This window comes from Leuciscus leuciscus (assembly GCF_965113295.1).
Source record: "Leuciscus leuciscus genome assembly, chromosome: 5".
Classification (NCBI taxonomy): Eukaryota; Metazoa; Chordata; class Actinopteri; order Cypriniformes; family Leuciscidae; genus Leuciscus; species Leuciscus leuciscus.
The window spans coordinates 5,624,240-5,644,981 of record NC_138729.1 but is presented as its reverse complement, the minus strand read 5'-3'; the positions used below and the strand labels follow the sequence as shown (position 1 = coordinate 5,644,981).

At 39.0% G+C, this 20,742-nt stretch overlaps 2 protein-coding genes across 2 annotated transcripts; both read right to left on the bottom strand.

Moving 5' to 3' along the window:
- Positions 1-108: 108 nt before the first annotated feature.
- On the bottom strand, positions 109-9,052 carry tagln3a (transgelin 3a). Its single transcript, XM_082171019.1, has 5 exons — positions 8,866-9,052; positions 8,171-8,381; positions 5,997-6,171; positions 2,860-2,962; positions 109-1,152 (listed from the first exon to the last, which is right to left on the bottom strand). The coding sequence occupies exons 2-5, from the start codon at positions 8,348-8,350 to the stop codon at positions 969-971; spliced, it is 642 nt and encodes a 213-aa protein (XP_082027145.1). The 5' UTR covers positions 8,351-8,381; positions 8,866-9,052; the 3' UTR covers positions 109-968.
- A 478-nt stretch (positions 9,053-9,530) lies between these two features.
- Positions 9,531-12,459, bottom strand: LOC309499656 (uncharacterized protein C3orf85-like). Its single transcript, XM_082171026.1, has 4 exons — positions 12,437-12,459; positions 12,191-12,315; positions 10,295-10,380; positions 9,531-10,196 (listed from the first exon to the last, which is right to left on the bottom strand). The coding sequence occupies exons 1-4, from the start codon at positions 12,450-12,452 to the stop codon at positions 10,121-10,123; spliced, it is 303 nt and encodes a 100-aa protein (XP_082027152.1). The 5' UTR covers positions 12,453-12,459; the 3' UTR covers positions 9,531-10,120.
- Positions 12,460-20,742: the final 8,283 nt, after the last annotated feature.

Here is a 20,742-nt window from a genome sequence, read left to right as displayed (position 1 = left end):
AAACATTGAACTAAATAGCCAAACATCTTGAACTATTTCAATCATGACAATTGGAAAGTTTTTTGATTGTCAAAGGTTCTGTATATAGATAAAACATGACGCTCCACAAAAAAGTAATGGTGTAATCAGCAATACAATCTTAGCATCATAAGCACATTTACTTGACATGCACGTTAGTTAATGCATAAAATTAACAACATTTTGAAAACAGATTTCATAAACCACAATTTTTGTATCAATTTGACGTGATATTGACTCTTCAGAACACTTTTTCTTTTCTCACATCACTGGAATGTATAGCATCAGTTCTTTACAGCGACATCAGAAAGATTATGCACAACAATAACATTTTAGGCGCGTTCTGGTAGCAGGAACAGTAACCTTTGTAGTTAGATGGTATACATCAATAATAGTGTACATTTGACAGCAATAGCACAGCATCACCTCGACCAAATACATTTATATCTTGAGCACGGTCTATCTTGACACACACATACATATGGCTTTAAGTTAAAAATAGACTTTTCTTTTGAATGTTCCTATTGCACAGCATGCATGATTCCCAGGACACTATACCTTGAGTGCACTTTTAAGTTGCTTTGGGTAAAAGCATCAGCCAAATATGCAATTGTAAAAGGACGTTAGATCTTCAAGAGGTACCAGATTGTCAGCTTACAGTTTGTAAAGGGCTACACGTTTAATAGTTGAGTATTTAATATAGTTGATGCTAATATTCAATTTATTTTGCACATATTGGACTTAAAATCTGGAGTTTGCCTGAGAAACAATAACAGACGGCACTGGTGCATTGTGGGTGAAGGGACAACACTCTAATGTGTGTAATACTAGGACTGGTTTAAGCGCAACTTTAGTTCACTGTATATCTATACACATGTACACATTCCTCCTACAACTGGAGCGCTAGTTTCGGCTCCAGTCGAGATTTTAAATATCAAACGGGTTAGTGTTTAGGGATTGCTCTGATCTCCATTGTGTCGAGGAGAGTCGTACCGCATGATTTGCCGTGGGGTGCCGTACCCTGACATGCCAGCTTGAGATGCTCCACGATTGCTTCCCATCTGCATCCCGATAAGACTCCGGCCTTGACGCAGCTGCTCCTCTGAAAACTCCCGCTTGTGGCCCTTGGTTTTCCTAAAACACAATTCAAAATATTTAAATGCAGAAAGTGTGTTAGAGGACGCATGAGATGCTGTAGCTGTGTTTGATTTGATTAATCCAGACTTTTGACTACTGGCATAAAGTCTGGTCCGGTTTGTAGACAAAGATGGCTAGGAAATTACAGGGAAACATCTTGTGCTTTTGTTTGTAACACTGTAAACGCAAAAGAAAATGTTTGAATGTTTCAATGATGAACGTCACCAGTAATTATTCCTTCTTCATAGGTGCTCATTGGCCTTTTGTAATGTCACGATTGTAAGCATTAAACCACTGTGAATGTCCCACTGCTTATTATGTAATTTAAAAGAGGTCTTTGCAATCTAATAAAATCTTCTGCTCATGAAAGACGTAATAAAAAGGCTACAGAAGCCCAATTAGCCGCAACATAATAAAAAATATGCTTTAGTTCATCATAACTATGACATAAAAAACCTGAAATTAAGAAACAGTATGACATTATGAAATTAAAGTCATTATTATGAGATAAAAAGTTGAAGTGATGACTAAAAGTCAATTATGAAAAAGTCAAAAGTAGGACATTCTACGTCATAATTATGACATAATCCACACCGATCCATTAAAAAGTAAGTCACTATGAGATAAAAAGTTGATATTATGAAATAAAAATTCAATATTATGACATACTATATTATAATTATGAGATAAAAAGGTTTTTTATATGTCATAGTGCTCCCACAAGGCTATGGCTCTGAAACAAAAGCTTATTTTAACTTTAGTACATCATAAATCGGCACTTACAGTACCAATGATTATTTGGTCCTCCTTTCATTTTGAATACATCAGCAGTTCTTACAGAACGTCTCTCGCACTGTTCACACTCTAATTAGCTACATTACTTTATGCGCGATCGATTTAAAGCCAGCCAGACAGTCTCTGCACAGACTACACCAACCAGGTACAAATAAAACTATCTGACTGACTGATTCATCTGAATTTAGATTCGATTTGTTTGCACACTGTTGGCAATTCTGCAAGCTCTTAAAGGGATGGATCGGAGTAAAATCAACCTAGGGTCCTTTGCACCATGACCTCGAGCCAAACACCCCCCAGAAGCCTTTTTCCCTTGGTCGAACATTATTAAAGTTAGAGCTTATTTAGCGATATCAGCCGGATGGCTTAGTGCAGGCGCTAATGGATCCAAGGATGTATCTCGTAAATAACGCCACTAATAATGCTTAGTTACCCCTATTTTTACTACTGTAGAAGTTTGGTACCATTCTGGGCATTATTAGTGGGGTAATATTTTACGAGATACACCCTTGGATCCATTAGCGCCTGCACTAAGCCATCTGGCTGATATCGCTAAATAAGCTCTAACTTTAATAATGTTCGACCAAGGGGAAAAAGGCTTCTGGGGGGTGTTTGGCTCAAGGTCATGGTGCAAAGGACCCTAGGTTGATTTTACTCCGAACCATCCCTTTAAGTGATAAATGGATAAATTCTGATTAGATCAACTTTCTGTTTGTACACTGATAAAGCTTCAAAAGATAGAATCAAGAAAGTGATTGGAAATACATTGGCAAATAAAGATAAATGAGAATGAAAAAGTTTTAAACCAGCAGAGAAGGCTTTGCTGGCCCTGATCGTTTGCCCACTGGGGTCTCAGTCCATCCCTGGGCAGAGTGCAAATGAGTAACACCCTTTCTCTGTCCAGCTCACCTGTGAAACCAGTCTTTGTCCCCGCGGTAATGTCCATCATCCTTTGTGAGAGCTTCACTTCCCAGAGCCGTCAGTGTCCTCTGGACCGCAGCCATGTCCTTTCCTTTAAAACAGACCGAAAGGCTTATGAACACGATTTCGGTGACAACGCCTGGCAGAGGCATCTTGTAATTTCCTTTATACACCATGTTAATGACAGCAGAACCTGATTTCTTAGATCGACATCTTTGTTGATCCTGGACCAACTTTCCAATCAACCAATCAGATTTGAGGGACAAGTTTAGAGTTATGTCAAGTTTAGGCCTAAAGCCAGGGTTATGTGCTTCTACATTAGTGTTATTCACCATCATTTTACTCTGATTTTAGAGGTAACTTATGGGTAGGGTTAGGTTTAGGGGTAGGGATATGGACTACATTTTCGGACAGGAATGTTGTTCCAGGATAAGCAAAATATGTTTACCCAGGAACGCGTTTAACTCTGCTAAATCCTATTCATAATCCATATTTTTGTGAACAGTTATTTAATCATGCCATCCAGTATCGTGGACTCGCTCTCTCGTTTCATACAAACGCAGCTGCCGCCATTTTGTAACAATTGTTTTGTACACTGTTGGATTTATAAGATACAAACAGGTACGATTTAAAAACAGTATAATCTGAAATCAATATATCTTATCCCCATAATTATTTATGTGGTGAAATGCTGTGTAATAAGTGATATGACTGTATACTGCCGTTTAGTTTGAACTTGCCGCGCGGCGACTGCTCTCTCCGCGGAAGCTTTGCGTTTAAAGACCTACTAAAATATTTCAACTCAGATCAATATTTCGTGTCTAATTATTTACTTATGTGGCAAGTAGCCGTGTAATAAGCGGGATAATGTACATCCAGCCGGTGTTTCTCTCAAAATAACCCCCTTCAGGCGGATCAAGACCTCCGCTTCACGTCCTCATCATCCTCATCATCCTGGGGTGCGCTTATAATGTTAGTATGATTTTACTTCAAAAAGGCATTTTTCCAAGCCTGATTTTAGCCTCTGATTTGAACGCTCTGTTTGAAGGGGCGTGTCTGTGTGAGACTTCAGTGTAAACGCCCACTGCTGTGATTGGCTGTGAGACTTCGGTGTAAACGCCCACTGCTGTAATTGGCTGTGAGACTTCGGTGTAAATGCCCACTGCTGTGATTGGATGTGAGACTTCAGTGGACATGCCCACTGCTGTGATTGGCTGTGAGACTTCGGTGTAAACGCCCACTGCTGTGATTGGATGTGAGACTTCAGTGTAAACTCCCACTGCTGTGATTTGCTAACAGCGTTACATATGAAATAGCTAGTATTACATATGGAACTCTCGTGAAAACTTTTAGCACGTTTTTACTATTACAGCTCTCAATGTTAAAGGGATAGTTCACTTTGAAATAAATTTTTGGTATGTTTTAGCTTACCTCAAGGGCATCCAAGATGTAGGTGTCTTTTTTTCCGCAGTAGTTTCAATTTTGATATTTTTAGGTCAAACCGTTCTTGTCTGTCAGTCATATAATGCAGGTCTATGGTCATTATCTCAAAGAGCATGCACAGAGTCCAAATTAAAACAATTCCCCGTCGTCCAAATTAAACAATTCCCCATCGTAAGTACACATTGATGGCCTAAGACACGAAACGAGCGGTTTGTGTGAGAAAACGAACAGTATTTATATCGTTTTTACCTCTTATACACAGCCATGTCCAAGTGATCTGATCTGACGTGTACGCAGACTGGTGCATAGATATATACACACTAGATGTCGCCTTGTCTACGGCAGTTCATTGGAACGAATGTCTTTAAGGCGACATCTAGTGTATATATCTATGCACCAGTCTGCGTACACGTCAGATCAGATCACTTGGACGTGGCTGTGTTCAAGAGGTAAAAACTATATAAATACTGTTCGTTTTCTCACACAAACCGCTCGTTTCGTGTCTTAGGCCATCAATGTGTACTTACGATGGGGAATTGTTTAATTTGGACGACGGGGAATTGTTTTAATTTGGACTCTGTGCTTGTGTTTTGAGATAATGACCATAGACCTGCATTATATGACTGACAGACAAGAACGGTTTGACCTAAAAATATCAAAATTGAAACTACTGCGGAAAAAAAGACACCTACATCTTGGATGCCCTTGAGGTAAGCTAAAACATACCAAAAATTTATTTCAAAGTGAACTATCCCTTTAACTACTTTACTAGATCACTACATCAGAAATCACTGGTCACAGATCAGGCATTAGAATAAACAGGGTTACCAAAGAATCCAGTGAAATGTACCGAATACGAATAAATAATGTTCGACATTCACATTGTTGAAAATAAATATCCACATTCCTAGCATTAGGAGGGTAATGTCATTATTAGTCCAGTGAGTGACCCTGTGCTCTTCTCTCTTCCTCATCTCACTAACTCCAGTGGGCGGGGCCTAAGCTGATCTTCTTCTGCAGAGGCGGTCTTTCACTGCCTTATTACGTCATAAAGAGACATATTCCAGGACGAGTCGTTCGCTGGGCCTGATAACAATAAAAGCTGATTTTGGACTAACAAGGAAGTTTTCAGTTCTGAAACTTCTCAGGATATTCTTATAATATGATGACCTCTTATATGTCAAAACCTCAAGGAAAATTGTATTTCTCAGTTCATGAGCCCTTTAAATGTAAATGTTACTTTATTCTACTGACTTTCTACAGTACATTTGGGGCGGTACATTTTTTAAATGTTTTTGAAAAAGTTCTCATTCTCACAGAAGCTGCATTTATTTGATAAAAAAATATAGCAAACACATTAATATTGTGAAATATTTTTACACTTTAAAATCTAACATATTTGAATATATTTTAAAATATAAACTAATTCAACCATCAATACCAAAAAAAAAACTTTATTTTAAGTGTATATTCAAGAGAGTGTGTGTGCATACATGTGTGTGTGTGTGTGTGTGTGTGTGTGTGTGTGTGTGTGTGTGTGTGTGTGTGTGTGTGTGTGTGTGTGCATGTGTGTGTGTGTGTGTGTGTGTGTGTGCATGTGTGTGTGTGTGTGTGTGTGTGTGTGTGTGTGTGTGTGTGTGTGTGTGTGTGTGTGTGTGTGTGTGTGTGTGTGTTTGTTTTACCTTCCCAAAGATCAACAGTTTGGAATATGTCTCCCCTGTTAACACCATATTCTTCAGCAGCCTGCAGGAACTGAGAAATCTTCTCCATTTGTTTAAAGACCATTTTAGTTTCTGTAATTTTCTTAATTGGTTCCTCACCGCTGGGGTATAGACTGTTGATGAGCCGGCAGAGAATCTGGGATGGGGTTAAGAGAGGGAAGGGAGAAAGGAGGAACATAATCATTTAGGTTCTGTCAGATTCTTAGTCCTAGTGACGACTAAAGCTTCTGATCACCCTGTCAGGGTTTATTCTGCGATAACAATATGCTGGATTTACTTTATACCATACGTAACAATCGGAGTCGGAGTTGACAGATTTCACAGAAAATGGCACAGTGTATTATGGGCAGAGACGTTTTAGCATTTTTGGCCAGAGATTTTTTAGCTTCAGACTTCAATTCCATCTAGTCGGAGGATATCAGACATGCTTGATATTTTTAGCCGATTTTAGAACACGTATTGTTTTCATTTGTCATGCGTCTCCTATATGATCCCCCGTTTTTCTCTGTAACAATTTACAAAGTTAACAAGTGTATGATGCCTTTAGATGTTAATGCTTACATGCCAATTCAACAATAGTAAGTTGTGTGGTATCAAGACAATTTCATGGCAACACAGTATGTTCTAATACTTGTACACTGTCTTATTACTTATTCAAAAATGTGTACTTTTCCATCATCAGCAAAGTGAATGCTTTTAGTGCAAAGTATTTGAAGTGGGATGCAACCATAAATTTTAACTAATGCCGTTTACACCTGGTATTAAGATGCGTTTTGGTGGATCGGATCACAAGTAGACGAGGGAGACACATTCCCGTTTACACCTGGTGTTTAAATCCGTCTCTTTTGTCCACTTTCAATCACTTCTTTCCTGATTTCTCGAGGTGAGGGTCTATGGGCGGGTAAATCTATGTGTTTTTTCAGATCTTTCGATCTAATGGATGAAATAAGCTCACGCAATTTACATATGAACAGAAAAGGAGAATCTGGAAAAACGTACGGAGAGCATCAGCTTTGGTTTCCGCTCTGACAGACGCAAGATCACGCCGAACACTGTGAGTGTGTGTTAGAAATCAGGAATGATGAGAGAACATTGTGATTGGTACGTTTTTCATCTTCAAACCAAACTTGGGTCTCCAGCCGACAAAGTTTAAATCCCGTCTGGCTAGAGCTCTTCCCATAATGTTCACGCATTAGTTCAGTAGACGGAGAGTAGACGGTCTTCTGTGTCTGTTTGAACACATTCGATCACATGAGCGTTTACACTACGAAAGCAATCCGGTCGAATGTGTTTTCCACGACCTCTGGAAGTGTTCGAAAGTGGACAAGCTCAAAAAGTTTTAGACCCCGTTTACACCATTTAGCATCGTCCACTTGTGATCCGATTGACCAAAACGCATATTAATGCCAGGTGTAAACAGGGCCAAATATGCAAAAATAATCTTGAATTTATCAACACACGACAACGTTGTAAAACATATATTTAACGTAAAAAAAACATTATTGGAGAATGTTTATAAGAATATACAATTTCAGTCTTTCTACTTCAAAATGTTACATTTATTAAATGTGTAACTTGCCATTTCTTTGTAATTATTTGTGAAATTTACTAGCAATTTGAGTGAAAATTGTTTATAAACCAAATTTTTCACACCTCCACAAACGTTTTTCTGTATAGTGTCATAATCATAGTAAAATAATGAGAAATTATGATAGATAATATTATTGTGCAAGGTGGTTATTATTCCAGTTGAGATTCACTTTTAAAAATAAAGATTCCAAAAGGGGGTTTTCACAGCAGTGCATTAGAAGAACCATTTTGAGTTCCACAAAGAACCTTCAGCGAACAGTTCTAAAAATTACTTTTTTCTTAGTGTGAAGAACATTTTAATAATCTATTCTAAATAATCTTTTTCCACTAAAGAATGTTTTGTGCTTTTAGTTGTTAAAGGTTCTTCATGGAACCATAGACGCCAATAAGGAACCTTTATTTTTAAGTGTGTATCTAATGACAAATGTTGTGTTGCTTCAGGCTCCCCTTGTTAAATATTAGTTGCTGACATTAATATAACCAAGGTTACTGGAATGTTTGATCTAGAGTTTAAGTTCCTTCCCCATGCCATTTCCAGCACATACTGTTCCACTCGTGAGCCATTTCTGGAAGTTCTGTTTGCCAGGTTCAGGTCGCTCCAAGTCGTCACCACACTGGATCAGGATCCATTCCACAAGCCGACCCTCCAACTCCACATTATACTTCAGGTCAATCTTCTCTTGGACCTCACGGCTGAGCCCATAGCTTGGTCCCCTGTTTGCCATGGCATTAACACTGACCTGCAGTGGTGATAATCTGAAACACACACACACACACACACACACACACACACACACACACACACACATATGTCTGAATAGACTATGCCTATAGACTATGTAAAATAGATTAGAGCATTGGCTACTGCTTACTCTGAGACTATAACCCTATTGATAAAGATTTTTGTCCGTGTTTAACTGGAACTAAATGGTCTAAATTGATCAATTTGATAACGCCATATGTTTTTTTATTTTTTTAATCTTCCATTGGTTTCCATGCAACACACGTCGAGTCAATCCGAAACATGAACGAGCAAAATCATCATATTATTTGCGCTTGTTTAAATCGACTACAATCCCAATTTGATCGAGATTATCAACAACAAACTGACCAAAACGCCAACTTGAGCCTGACGCACTCTAGTAAAAAATGACAGTATATGCAACTGCGCATCACTAACTGGTTGTGTAATGCAGTCTAATTTTCCGACAATGCAGTGAGACATTGTGCATCTACTCACTATGATGGAGGCTGTTTGTTGTTTTCCTCGCCCGTGTAATGTCCGTCTGTTGGCACCATGGATGAGCACTCGAAGGGCCAGTGGAGGGGGAGGGAGGGAGGGACTGGAACCAGCTCAGCATCCGTCAAACCAGAGCATCACGCGTGCTCGCTGATGGAGAGAGGGTTGGCTAAGAGCTGGACAGTAAGTGTTACGTAAAACTCAAGGTTGCGCGCATCATTGGCTTGACATGTTGCAGTGTGTAAAACGCGTAAAGCAGCGAGCCAAAAAAGGCATTCGGAAGAATGGCTTGTGTGCATATTAAAGCATCAGTGTGTGTGTGTGTGTGTGTGTGTGTGTGTGTGTGTGTGTGTACATGAAAAGCAGACCATGAAGAACACGGTCTCTATATGCTACATATGCAGTCGGGCATGATGCAATAATGGCACGCGTGAGATGATGTCATCTTTACTTTACTGTAATAAAATCTATGCTCAAATGCAGAAATGTTTTACTCTTCTGAAATGCTGAACATTGGTAATATTTCTAAAGCAATTTTCATTGAATACAACAAAGGTAAAATGCACAATTTATTGCTAGTAACTGCAAAAGCACTCTGTCTTTACATTTAACTGAATATATAAATATAAAGTTGGCAAATAATACATCATGATAAAAAAAAAATGTGCATTAAAACATAGGTATGCTATTAGCGATGTAAAAAAGTAAAGTTAGTTGCTGACATGGTCTCCATTTCTATTTTTTATTTTATTACATTTAGATTTTTTGCATGTCACACCACATAGCTATAAGGAAGGCTAAGAGTGCCACAATTCACAAAAAAATGAAGACATCAAAGACCAAAAAAAAAAAAAAAAGTAAATAAATAAATGTTCAAATTGGGAAAAAAACAAGATTATTTTCGAGAAAAATAAAATAAAATAATGAATTGCTAAATAATTTGTATTCAACTTTTTGCATTAAAATTACTTTTTTTAAATGCATTTTCCAATGACTTTTCTTTATCTCAAAAATATTTAATAATTACTTAATATACCAATAATTGATTTATTTTAGTTTTATTTTAAAGTGGCTCTCCTAGTCCTCCATTCTGCATACGGTATAAAAAGCCTTCCTGCAAACTAATTAATTGTAATCTCTGAGAGAACTCTATGCAAAAAATATTGGCTGCTGTCCTGCCCACATCCCTTAGATCAGCAAAGCAGCCTCAGCACTCTCCATTGACTTAATCAGTCAATGGGTTTGTCCATATCAATCATTGTTGGCCCGTGTGTGCATCCAGCTGTGCTCTTACATTCCTCAGCATATCCATGTAGAGCCTATTGTTCTCACTATGGAGAGAAAAAAAGGACTTTCATTTCTTTGTTGCTTTATTGCATTGTACTTTTGTTTTCGCAGTCTTATCATTTAGAGTACTTGGGATACTCACTCAGCCAGAGAACGGTCAAATACCAGGTTTCCCATGTCCATATAGTATTGAGCATTTGCTCTCAAATCAGTCCAGTATTCATTTGCCTGCATTCCACATAGACATCATGTTCCAGAAATATTATTACTAATTACTTAATTTCATTAGAAACATTTTATTCATTCTATTCAATCTATTGCACCATACTTTAATTTTTTTTAATCACTTTCCTTATGTCATTTTAAATACAGGCTAACATTCTGACTGCTGATGTCTTAAAGGTGCAGTGAGCGATTTCTGCTTTAGAAAGTGGTTTGGACCGAGCAGCACAACACACTTGTAGCCAATCAGCAGTAGGGGGCGTGTCCAATCATGATAGGGGAGGAGAGAGAGCAAGACTGATAAAGAGACAAGGGTGCGTCTGAAATCGCATACTCCCTTGAGTAGGTACTTATTTTGAATAAGTAATTACTCCACGGCCGCTAAAAAAGAATGTTCTTTAAAGGTCCCATATGGTGAAAATGGGTTTTTATGGGATTCTGTGTGTCATATAGGCTCGGGGTGTAAATTAAAGCTGTGAAAATGTGAAATCGCTCACTGCCGCCATTTCTCCACCCCCCACAAAACTAGACCGCCTCCCAGCTAAACGGGCCAGTTAGAATTTGATGTATTTTGCTACGTAGAACCCGGGTAACCAATGGGTGTCGTGTTCCAAAACTCAACCTAGCCCCGCCCCCTTTCTCGAATCCGAGAAGAAGCGGGAGTCATGTCTGGAGTTAAGTCGTCCCTGAAAACCAGCCATGAGAAATGCATCATTTTATAAAACTACAAATAAGGTCGTACTATATCGTCTACCAGCGGTCACAGGGGACCTTCATGCTGCTGACATCACTGCCTTATCCAGGCAACAGCGGCGCACAGAGAGCCGGGGATAAGAGTAGGTGGGCGTGTGTCGCTATATGCCGTGCACCGGAACATAAACACAGACACATCACCGAAAGTATGAAACACGAAAACACATCATTCAGTCTAGTCTAAGTGCTTTCTGTGACTTGCAAACATGAACGTGAACATTCCATCCAGCAGCGAATCCAAGCGTTTGTGGGAGGGGAGAAAAAAGGCTGTCAGAAAAGTGTGGGAAAATCAACCCAACTCTTTTTTTTTTTTTTTTTTTGGTAACGCTATTAAATTAGTGTTTAATAGACACATATAAACGGTACAAATATAAGTTTAAGTGTCACCATATGGGACCTTTAAGTATGAATGTGTGTAGTGTGAATGCAATCTGAACTTACTGCATTCGCCATGTTGTCATTATAATGTGACCTCCCAGCGTCACTTGCGTCGCCTCACTGCCATTCATAAATCCTCTCCCGTGGCATCATGGGATAGTAAAGTTTCCATCATATGCACACTTCAAAATCTCACCGGAAGTACTAGGTCATACTTTTTCCCTACTCTTTTATGAGTACTGTGACATACCTCCTTTGTCACATACTGTTTTTCGCCTACTATATAGTAGGGAAGTGTGTGATTTCGGGTGCAGAGCAATGAAGGGAGGGGTGTGTTTGTTTGGGTCGACTTCAAAAATCAACAGTGTTTCTCAGAAATCACTTTCTGCACCTTATTTAAATAACTAAATCATGACTGTATAAAGAGATTCTTGATTCTTAATTCAAACATCCAGAATAAATATAAAACAAAAAGGTTTATAACCTCAAAATAGAACATATAGAACCGTTTTGCAGGTAAATGGTGCTATAGCTTAGCCTTAGAGGTTCCAAATACGAAGTGATAAATGTATTTTTGGTTCAATTTCACTTCTACATACAAACATTATAATCAGCTGAACAATGTCTGCAGCTTTCACTAAACAAATCAAATGTGAGGCTGTGGATAGTTCGCTATAGTGTTCACCTGCTCTTGTATGGTGTAACCCCATTGGTTCTGAGAATAACTGGGATCCCAGTAGTCAGACTGTCTCTTTACACGTAAAAATTTCGTGGCCTGCTCCCCCTTCACAAATGGAGCGGTGAACACACCTATGTGAAAACTCCATTATTCATTTGTTGAGTCAAATACAGTTCCTGTTTACATGCACACAATTCATGAATTATTTGCTATACACATACAGGCACAATTAAAGTGCATTGATTAACTCACCGCTTATGAGAGTCATCAGAATCACTATAACGTTAGTTAATGCATTAACTAACAATGAGTATTGCATTTGTTACAGTATTTACTATTTATTACCATTTGTTAATAAATGTAACTGTTCATTTTTGGTTCATATTAGCCCAGAAACATTAAATACTATTAACATATGCAACTTTTTGATTTTAATAATGTATTAGTAAATGTTGAAATTAACATTAACTAAGATTTATAAATGCTTTTGAAGTATTTTAGTTCATGTTACCTAATATACAGTAGTAGCCAAAAGTGATGTCTGGCCTATAGGAAAATGGACATCTTCACTCTTTATTCAAATATTATTAAAACGATTTTGTACGCATATTCGTAGTTGTGCTTTGAGTCAGTGCTTTTGTTATAATAATGCAATGAAACATGCCAGACTGTGCAGACATAATTCTTTGCCACAATGGCAAGGAGTCATACAATGGTGAAATTGTGAACACATGCAAAAACAAGAGAGAGCTAAATAAATATGAATAACTGATTATGTAGCGAGTCTATGCTTTTTCCTGTGAGCTTTTTGCTTTTCAATGCATATTTTTTGTATAGTAAAAATAAACCTGTAGCTGCAGTTTGCCTTTTTTTATTTTTATTTTTATTTATTTTTGTATAATTTTGTCCATTTAATACTTTAACCAAGTTTAGTGTTTTGTTCTTCTCTCATATTTAAATAAAACAATTTTTAAATGGAATATTTTCCTTTTGGTAATCACGCTTGTAGGGTTATTGAGGAACGGAGATCTACGGTAGTTGACAAATGTTAACAAATGAAACCTTATTGTAAAGTGTTACCCCTAATTTTGTCTAAAATATTAATAGCTCAATACTACGCTATACTCTATACACTATTAGCTGTATACTAATAAAGTGCTTTCAAACAAAGTAATTATCAAATGTAAAGTAAACATCAAAAAAAAAAAAAAAAAAAGTCTGGCAAGAACATAAGCAACTTTGGCCTCAACTATTACAAGTCGCACCTTAATGCAAAAAAAATAAAACATTGTGGCTTTCAGCTGCTAAATAAATGAAAATGTCAACAAATGACCTGTTCTGCGTTTCTCAAAAGTAAGTCGATTGTAGAGCCATTGGCACCAAGCTCACGATGCTTCTGAGAAACGCAGCCCAGATTTCTTACAGTATGTGCCTCACAAACTGTATTATGGCAACTCAAAATGACCTATGCTATCACTTTTTACACAAGGCTTGCTGAAACTCTAGTTTAGAGTATTGCTGTGAGTTTTACCTGTATAGAAGTCTCCAGAGCGCGGATCACGAGATGCAGCTGCTAGAATTTGGAGCGATGGTGTGAGAGGGAACAGGAGACTCTTTCACAACAGATCTGAACACACAACTCTGTGGGAACCATGACCAATCAAATAACTATATTGACCTAGAACAGCAATAACATTCACATAGCCTAAGCAAATATATCAGCTTAACACAAATATACACTACTAAAAAGTTTTGAATAAAACGATTTTTTAAATGTTTTTGAAAGAAGTTTCTTGTGTTTGCCAATGCTGCATTTTTTGATGAAAAATACAATAATATTGTGAAACATTTAAAATAACCATTTTCTGTTTGAATACGTTTTAAAATGTAGGCTAATGTATTCCTGTGATGGAAAACCTGAATTTTCAGCATCATTACTTTATCATTACTTTTCTGCTCAAATTTTACCATTTATTATTAGCACTCAGATATTAATAATGGTTCTTATATTGATCATTGTTGATCATTATTTGCTGCTTAATGTTTCTGTGGAAAACGTGGTAATTTTCCCCCAGAATTCTTTGATAAATAGAAAGTAATTATTTGAAAATCTGTCACTTTTTCAAACTTTCCTGAATAAAAGTAGATTTTTTTATTTTTTTATTCTTACTGAGCCTAATCTTCTGTATGGAAGTGTATCACAGTTTCCTCAAAAATACAAAGCAGCAAACACTGTTTTCAACATTGAAAATAATAATAAATCAGGATCATGTGACAAAGCCGACTCCGTGTTACAAATATGTTAGAACTATCACTTCTGCCACTAAAGATTGCTTTATTAATAATATTCCTGATCAGTTTAATCTCCTCAGCATCCCAGATAGCTTAGAAGAACTCGATATTGCGATATGAACTTTTGACTCTCTCTTTTCCAGCACTTTAAACACAGTTGCTAAAGAAGATAAAAGAAAATAGTCCAATGCCGTGCTAAGAGAGCAGCCAGAAAAATGGAGCGCAACTGGAAGAAAACAAAAATAGACGTTTTTCAAATTTCGTGGAGATTGCGTACAGAAAAGCCTTAAAAACTGCTAGATCTGCTTATTTGTCGATTCAAAAACAAACACAACCCTAGGTATTTATTTGACACAGTGGCTAAATTAACAAGAAATAAATCTTCTACTTCTGAAGTTTTCAAAGAGCATAGCTGTAATGACTTTATGAACTTCTTTACTTACCAGATTGATAATATTAGAAAGAAAATTATAACTATGCAACCATCTACTACAGTATCGCATCAGGGAGTGCATTGTAGTCTCCCTGAGGAAAAATTCCATTCATTCGTTGCAGTAGGAGAGGAAGAATTATCTAAACTCATTAAATCATCTAAATCAAAAACATGTACGTTAGACCCTATACCGACTAAGCTACTGAAAGAAATGCTTTTTAAGGAAATGCATAGATCTTCTTCTTAATATCATTAATTCATCTTTGTCACTAGGATATGTACCGAAAACTTTTAAGCTGGCTATTATTAAATCTCTTATTAAAAAACGCAACTTGATCCTAGAGAATTAGTCAATTACAGGCCGATCTCAAATCTACCCTTTTTGTCAAAGATACTAGAAAAAGCAGTATCCTCACAACTACCGGTATGTTCCTTTTTTAGAAAGAAATGGTATCTGCTAGGATTTTCAGTCAGGATTTAGACCGTACCATAGCCCTAAGACTGCTGTCATAAGAGTTACAAATTATGCTCTTATCATCCGATCGTGGTTGTATCTCTCTATTAGTGGTACTTGATCTTAGTGCTGCATTTGACACTATCGACCACAACATTCTTTTAGACTCGAAAATGATGTTGGTATTAGTGGAATTGCATTAGCATGGTTTATATCATACTTATCTGACCATTATCAGTTTGTAGCAGTAAATGAAGAAATGTCTTATCGATCACAAGTTCAGTATGGAGTACCACAAGGCTCAGTACTAGGACCGTTGCTGTTCACTCTGTACATGCTACCCTTAGGAGATATCATTAGGAACCATGGGATTAGTTTTCACTGTTATGCCGGACGAAACTTGCCAATTCAAGAAATTAACGGAATGCATAGCTGATATAAAAATTTGGATGACTAGAAATTTCCTATTACTTAATTCTGAAAAAACTAATGATTGGACCAAAAACCTCCGCACGTACTAACCTAGAATACTGTCTAACAATTGATGGCTGCTCTGTCAAGTCTTCGTCGTCGGTTAGGAACCTGGGTGTGCTCTTTGATACCAATCTTTCCTTTGAAAGCCACGTTTCTAGCATCTGTAAAACTGCATTCTTCCATCGTAAAAATATATCTAAATTACAGCATATGCTTTCAATGAAAAATGCGGAACAGTTAATTCATGCGTTCATGACCTCAAGGCTAGATTATTGTAATGCTCTTATGGGTGGTTGCCCTGCACGCATAATAAACAAACTACAGCTGGTCCAAAACGCAGCAGCTCGAGTTCTTACTAGAACCAGGAAGTATAACCATATTAGCCCGGTTCTGTCAACACTGCATTGGCTCCCTATTAAACATCATATACATTTTAAAATATTGTTGATTACTTACAAAGTACTACATGGTTTAGCTCCCAAGTAATTGAGCGAGCTCTTAACGCATTATAGTCCTTCACATCTATTGTGATCTCAAAACTCTGGCCAGTTGATAATACCTAGAATATCAAAATCAACTGCTGGCAGTAGATCCTTTTTTTACTATTTAGCACCTAAACTAAAATTAGTCTTCCTAACATTGTCCGGGAAGCAGACACACTCTTTCAATTTAAATCTAGACTAAAAACATCTCTTTAACCTGGCATACACATAGAAAATTATACATTCCTATTATTCAAATCAGTTAAATGATTATTAGGCTGCATAAATTAGGTCAGCCGGAACCGGGAATATACCTATAGGCCTAACACCCGATGTACTCGTTACATCATAAGAAGAATGGCATATACGCTAATGTTAGTCTTTCTGCTTATTCCGAGGTTTACTGTAATCAGCTGGATCCAGGCCGTATCCAGATGAGATGGTGGACCTGCACCTAGACACCACCACAACGCATGATGTAGTCAGCCGGATCCGGGCCGTATCCAGACCAGGTGGAGGACCTGCGCCAAGACACGACCACAACACATGATGTAGTCAGCCGGATCCGGGCTGTATCCAGACCAGATGGAGGACCTGCACCTAGACACGACCACAACGCATGATGTAGTCAGCCGGATCCGGGCCGTATCCAGACCAGAGGGAGGACCTGCGCCTAGACACGACCACAACACATGATGTAGTCAGCCGGATCCGGGCCGTGTCCAGACCAGATGGAGGACCTGCGCTTAGACACGACCACAACAAATGATGTAGTCAGCCGGATCCGGGGCGTATCCAGACCAGATGGAGGACCAGCGCCTAGACACGACCACAACGCATGATGTAGTCAGCCGGATCCGGGCCGTATCCAGACCAGATGGAGGACCTGCGCTTAGACACGACCACAACGCATGATGTAGTCAGCCGGATCCGGGCCGTATCCAGACCAGATGGAGGACCTGCGCCTAGACACGACCACAGCGCATCCCTGAAGTGTCAGCAGAGATTGTGTCAACTAGATTCTCCCCTGTGAAGGCCTCATCGACACGACAGCCATCGGCACTGATCCTCAACAAACCCGTCTCCATACCGGCGTGACTCCGATCTTCAACCAGATGGTAGCAAATTAGCTCTAAATAAATATTAATAATCAATCATAACTTGTTATAATTGATTATGTATATTTGGATCAGTTAATAGAATTAACTTAATGTAGTAAGATTAATATTACAATCAATTTACCTGTTCATGCCGTGAACACTCAGTGTTAATTGTTTATTAATTCTAAGAAATGTACGTTTCCGGGGCATGGGAAATGTCTTTCTTACAGTATCATTCAGAGCCTGTAGTCAAAATCTATGATTAGGGACTCCAGTATATGAGCTTGAGACACAGACAACTTTACGTGTGACATGAACAAGATTTTTTTAACTAGACTAAACACTTAAACTACTCTAACATACACATACATACATGCATACAGTTTACCAAGGGAAAGAGAGCTGAAGCAGAATACAGGAAAGCAAGAAGTTATAGCATTGTTTGAAATTCAGCAGATCAACAGCCTTGAGCAAACCATCAGTTTAGTTCCAACACGCCTTTCTTAAAAAGGGGTAAGGATACTTAATGTATCAAATAATGAGACTTAGTTTGATACTTGCATGTCTCGCCCATTTGAAATAAACTGTCCTGATGCAATTTGTTGAGGCTCCAGTTGATCTTTGCTGATGTGGTCTTGATGAGCGAGAACCAGTGGGAGTCAGAGGATCTTTGGTGAATGGAAAGACAAGGCCGCAGCCTGGCACAAGCTTGGGGGTCCTTAGAAAACGTCTCGGTTACGTATGTAACCCTCGTTCCCTGAGTAGGGAACGGAGATGTTACATCGGATGACGACGAATGGGGTTTCGCATAGAAAGCCTATCACCTTCGAGTATATAAAACGAGCATATGGCAATGAAATGCCATGGGTCTGCGGAATTTGCATAGCGTAACTCCGCCCCACCCTGGGGGTTTATAACGAAGTACGCTGGCAACATGCAGATATGTCTTTGCTGAGGGGCCGAGACTGAACTCAGGCGTTCCCAGCGGTACAGCTGAAGTGGCAGGGAGGCGTAACGTCTCCGTTCCCTACTCAGGGAACGAGGGTTACATACGTAACCGAGACGTCAGTGATGCGCGGGTTGATCCGAAATGAGCGGGTGCCTGCGGTCACCCGCGGTTACCCGCGGTTACGAGTCATCCAAAAATATTTTTAATGATATTCGGGTCGCGGTCGGTCGGGTCGTTTGAAATAAAGATGCCAATTAAACCTTTGTAATTTATATAGTAGTATAGAGAGCATAAGCGGAGTGGAGCGGTGAGAATCTTCGCTCATCGCTCACGGAACTGTCCACCCCTCCGCTCCCCCGCTCAAAGCTACATCAGGCCGCTCCGCTCATTATCGCTCGATCAGCGCTCAACGCAGTTTGATCCGCGCTCCACTCAAATCGCCCCCCGCTCGCTCCAAAAAGGGGAAAAAAATCTACATGTAGCCTATATCACTGTAGCTTAGACCACAGCCTTACCTCCTAAAGAACTAATGAGCAACAACAACATTTTTCAAATAGAAATGTTTTATTTCAAATGACAAATTAGGCCTATGTAAGAAGGAATATAGCCTACACAAAGTCCTGTAAAATTAAACGAATAAATGGGCCTAATAATATGAATAACAATTATATAAACAAAAATATAGCCTACATAAAATTTTTTAAAGTAAATTTACTATTAGGCCAGAATTTTGATAAGTTAACTTTTGTGCAACGCGCACGATTAAAATTTAAATGGGCTTATATCCATTGTACACACAAACTGCTGTAAAATAAAACGAATAAATGGGCCTAATAATATAAATAAAATTTATATAAACAAAAATATAAAATAAATATACATAAACGTTTTAAAAGTAGGCCTAGGCTAAATTAACTATTAGGACAACATTCTTATAACTGAACTTGTGCGCAGCGCGCAGGATTAAAATTTAAATGGGCTTGTATCAATTGTTTGCATTTTACGCTGTATTTAATTTAGGCTACACTTTAAGTTACCGTATTCAATTTGCTAACCTTTTGCTTTCTTCCCAGCGTGTTCACATATCACACTGCATGTTTTCGAGAGATGTGTCTTTTTAGATTCCAAAATTAATCTTTAGGCCTACTGACTGAAACGATGTCGTTTTCTTCTACCACATAATAGTTAGTTTTACACCTGTATGACTTCTTATTTTCCTTTTTGAAGTAGCCTACTTTTTGAACTCCATTATTGAGCCGAGTTTTGACTGAAAATAGAATCCATCTTGCAGTCATCAACAATAGACTGAGTCAGGCTTGACTGAGCATGCTTCAGAATCTTGGTGTGCGCGGAGCGAAATTGGAGCGGGAAATAGGGCGACGCTCCATCCTTTTAAAAATGCCGCTCTGCGTTCTGTCCAAGATCCGCCCGCTTGCTCCCGCTCCACTCCGCTCACATGCAATTTTCTATGAAATACATAGGCCTACACTTTATTGGCTGAATAACTGGCGCGAAGATGACGCACGAGCTCAGTCTGCAGGTAGAGATGGAGGCGGCAAGAGAAAAGGTGAAGACTGGGGAGTGGAAGCTCCGCAAATACACAAACAGAAAGAGCAAAGTTGCCGAAATAATGAAAGATAATGACCAAAGTGCTGGCTTTGTCATGTGTATTTCTTGCTATGCATTTACTAGCCTACTTTTAAAAAATGCGGGTCAGGAAGCGGGTCGGGTACAATATTTTCTTTCTTTTTTTTTGCGGTCCGAGTTGCGGGCGGGTTAGTTGAAAACGTCGGTCGGGTCCGGGTTGTTTATACATTGACCCGCGCATATTGCGAGACGTTCCCTTTCGTGGTCACTCCGAGTTACGTCGGATGGCGACGAATGGGGTCCCCAGTCTAATCACGCCACCTCGGCTGTCTTCCAGTGCCCTGCGTAAGTCTGAGCTCCCTGTCGTGAGACTAGCACGGACGAAGGAGTCCTACTTAACACAGGAATACAAAGGTACACTGGGAAGCATATCTCAGAGGAAATATGCAATTATGCCCAGCCCGAAGGGGGAGGACTTGGAATACACATATGACCCCGAGGGGCTGCATATGGAATATCACTGGGGTGTCCAGCCGCAGGTGGAATGTTTCAACCCCAGGGGTGGCAAGGTGGCTTGCCGAGGGAAAGACACATGCTCAGAGAGGCTTACAGTGGAAATACACATGTGGGGGTCGCCCAGAGGGGGAACCATGCACATGGAGGCACCTAGCCAAGCGCGAAAGCTGCCGGTGGCATAACTCTGGCGATGACGTCAACAGTGCTGGAGGAGACTCAGGGCTTAATAGGCTCACCTGAGGAAAATATCGCACGTATCCCGTCCATGGAG

Excerpts from the sequence above, each read along its gene's own strand:
- LOC309499656 (XM_082171026.1), bottom strand. Across the intron at positions 10,381-12,190 it reads GTTACACCATACAAGAGCAG|GCAAATGAATACTGGACTGA; the intron begins GTGAACACTATA and ends TGTGGAATGCAG. Across the intron at positions 10,197-10,294 it reads TTTGACCGTTCTCTGGCTGA|TGAGAACAATAGGCTCTACA; the intron begins GTGAGTATCCCA and ends TTCTCTCCATAG.
- tagln3a (XM_082171019.1), bottom strand. The coding sequence starts at position 8,350 with ATGGCAAACAGGGGACCAAGCTATGGGCTCAGCCGTGAGGTCCAAGAG. Across the intron at positions 6,172-8,170 it reads AATGGCTCACGAGTGGAACA|ATTCTCTGCCGGCTCATCAA; the intron begins GTATGTGCTGGA and ends ACCCCATCCCAG. Across the intron at positions 2,963-5,996 it reads AACTGTTGATCTTTGGGAAG|GAAAGGACATGGCTGCGGTC; the intron begins GTAAAACAAACA and ends TCTGTTTTAAAG.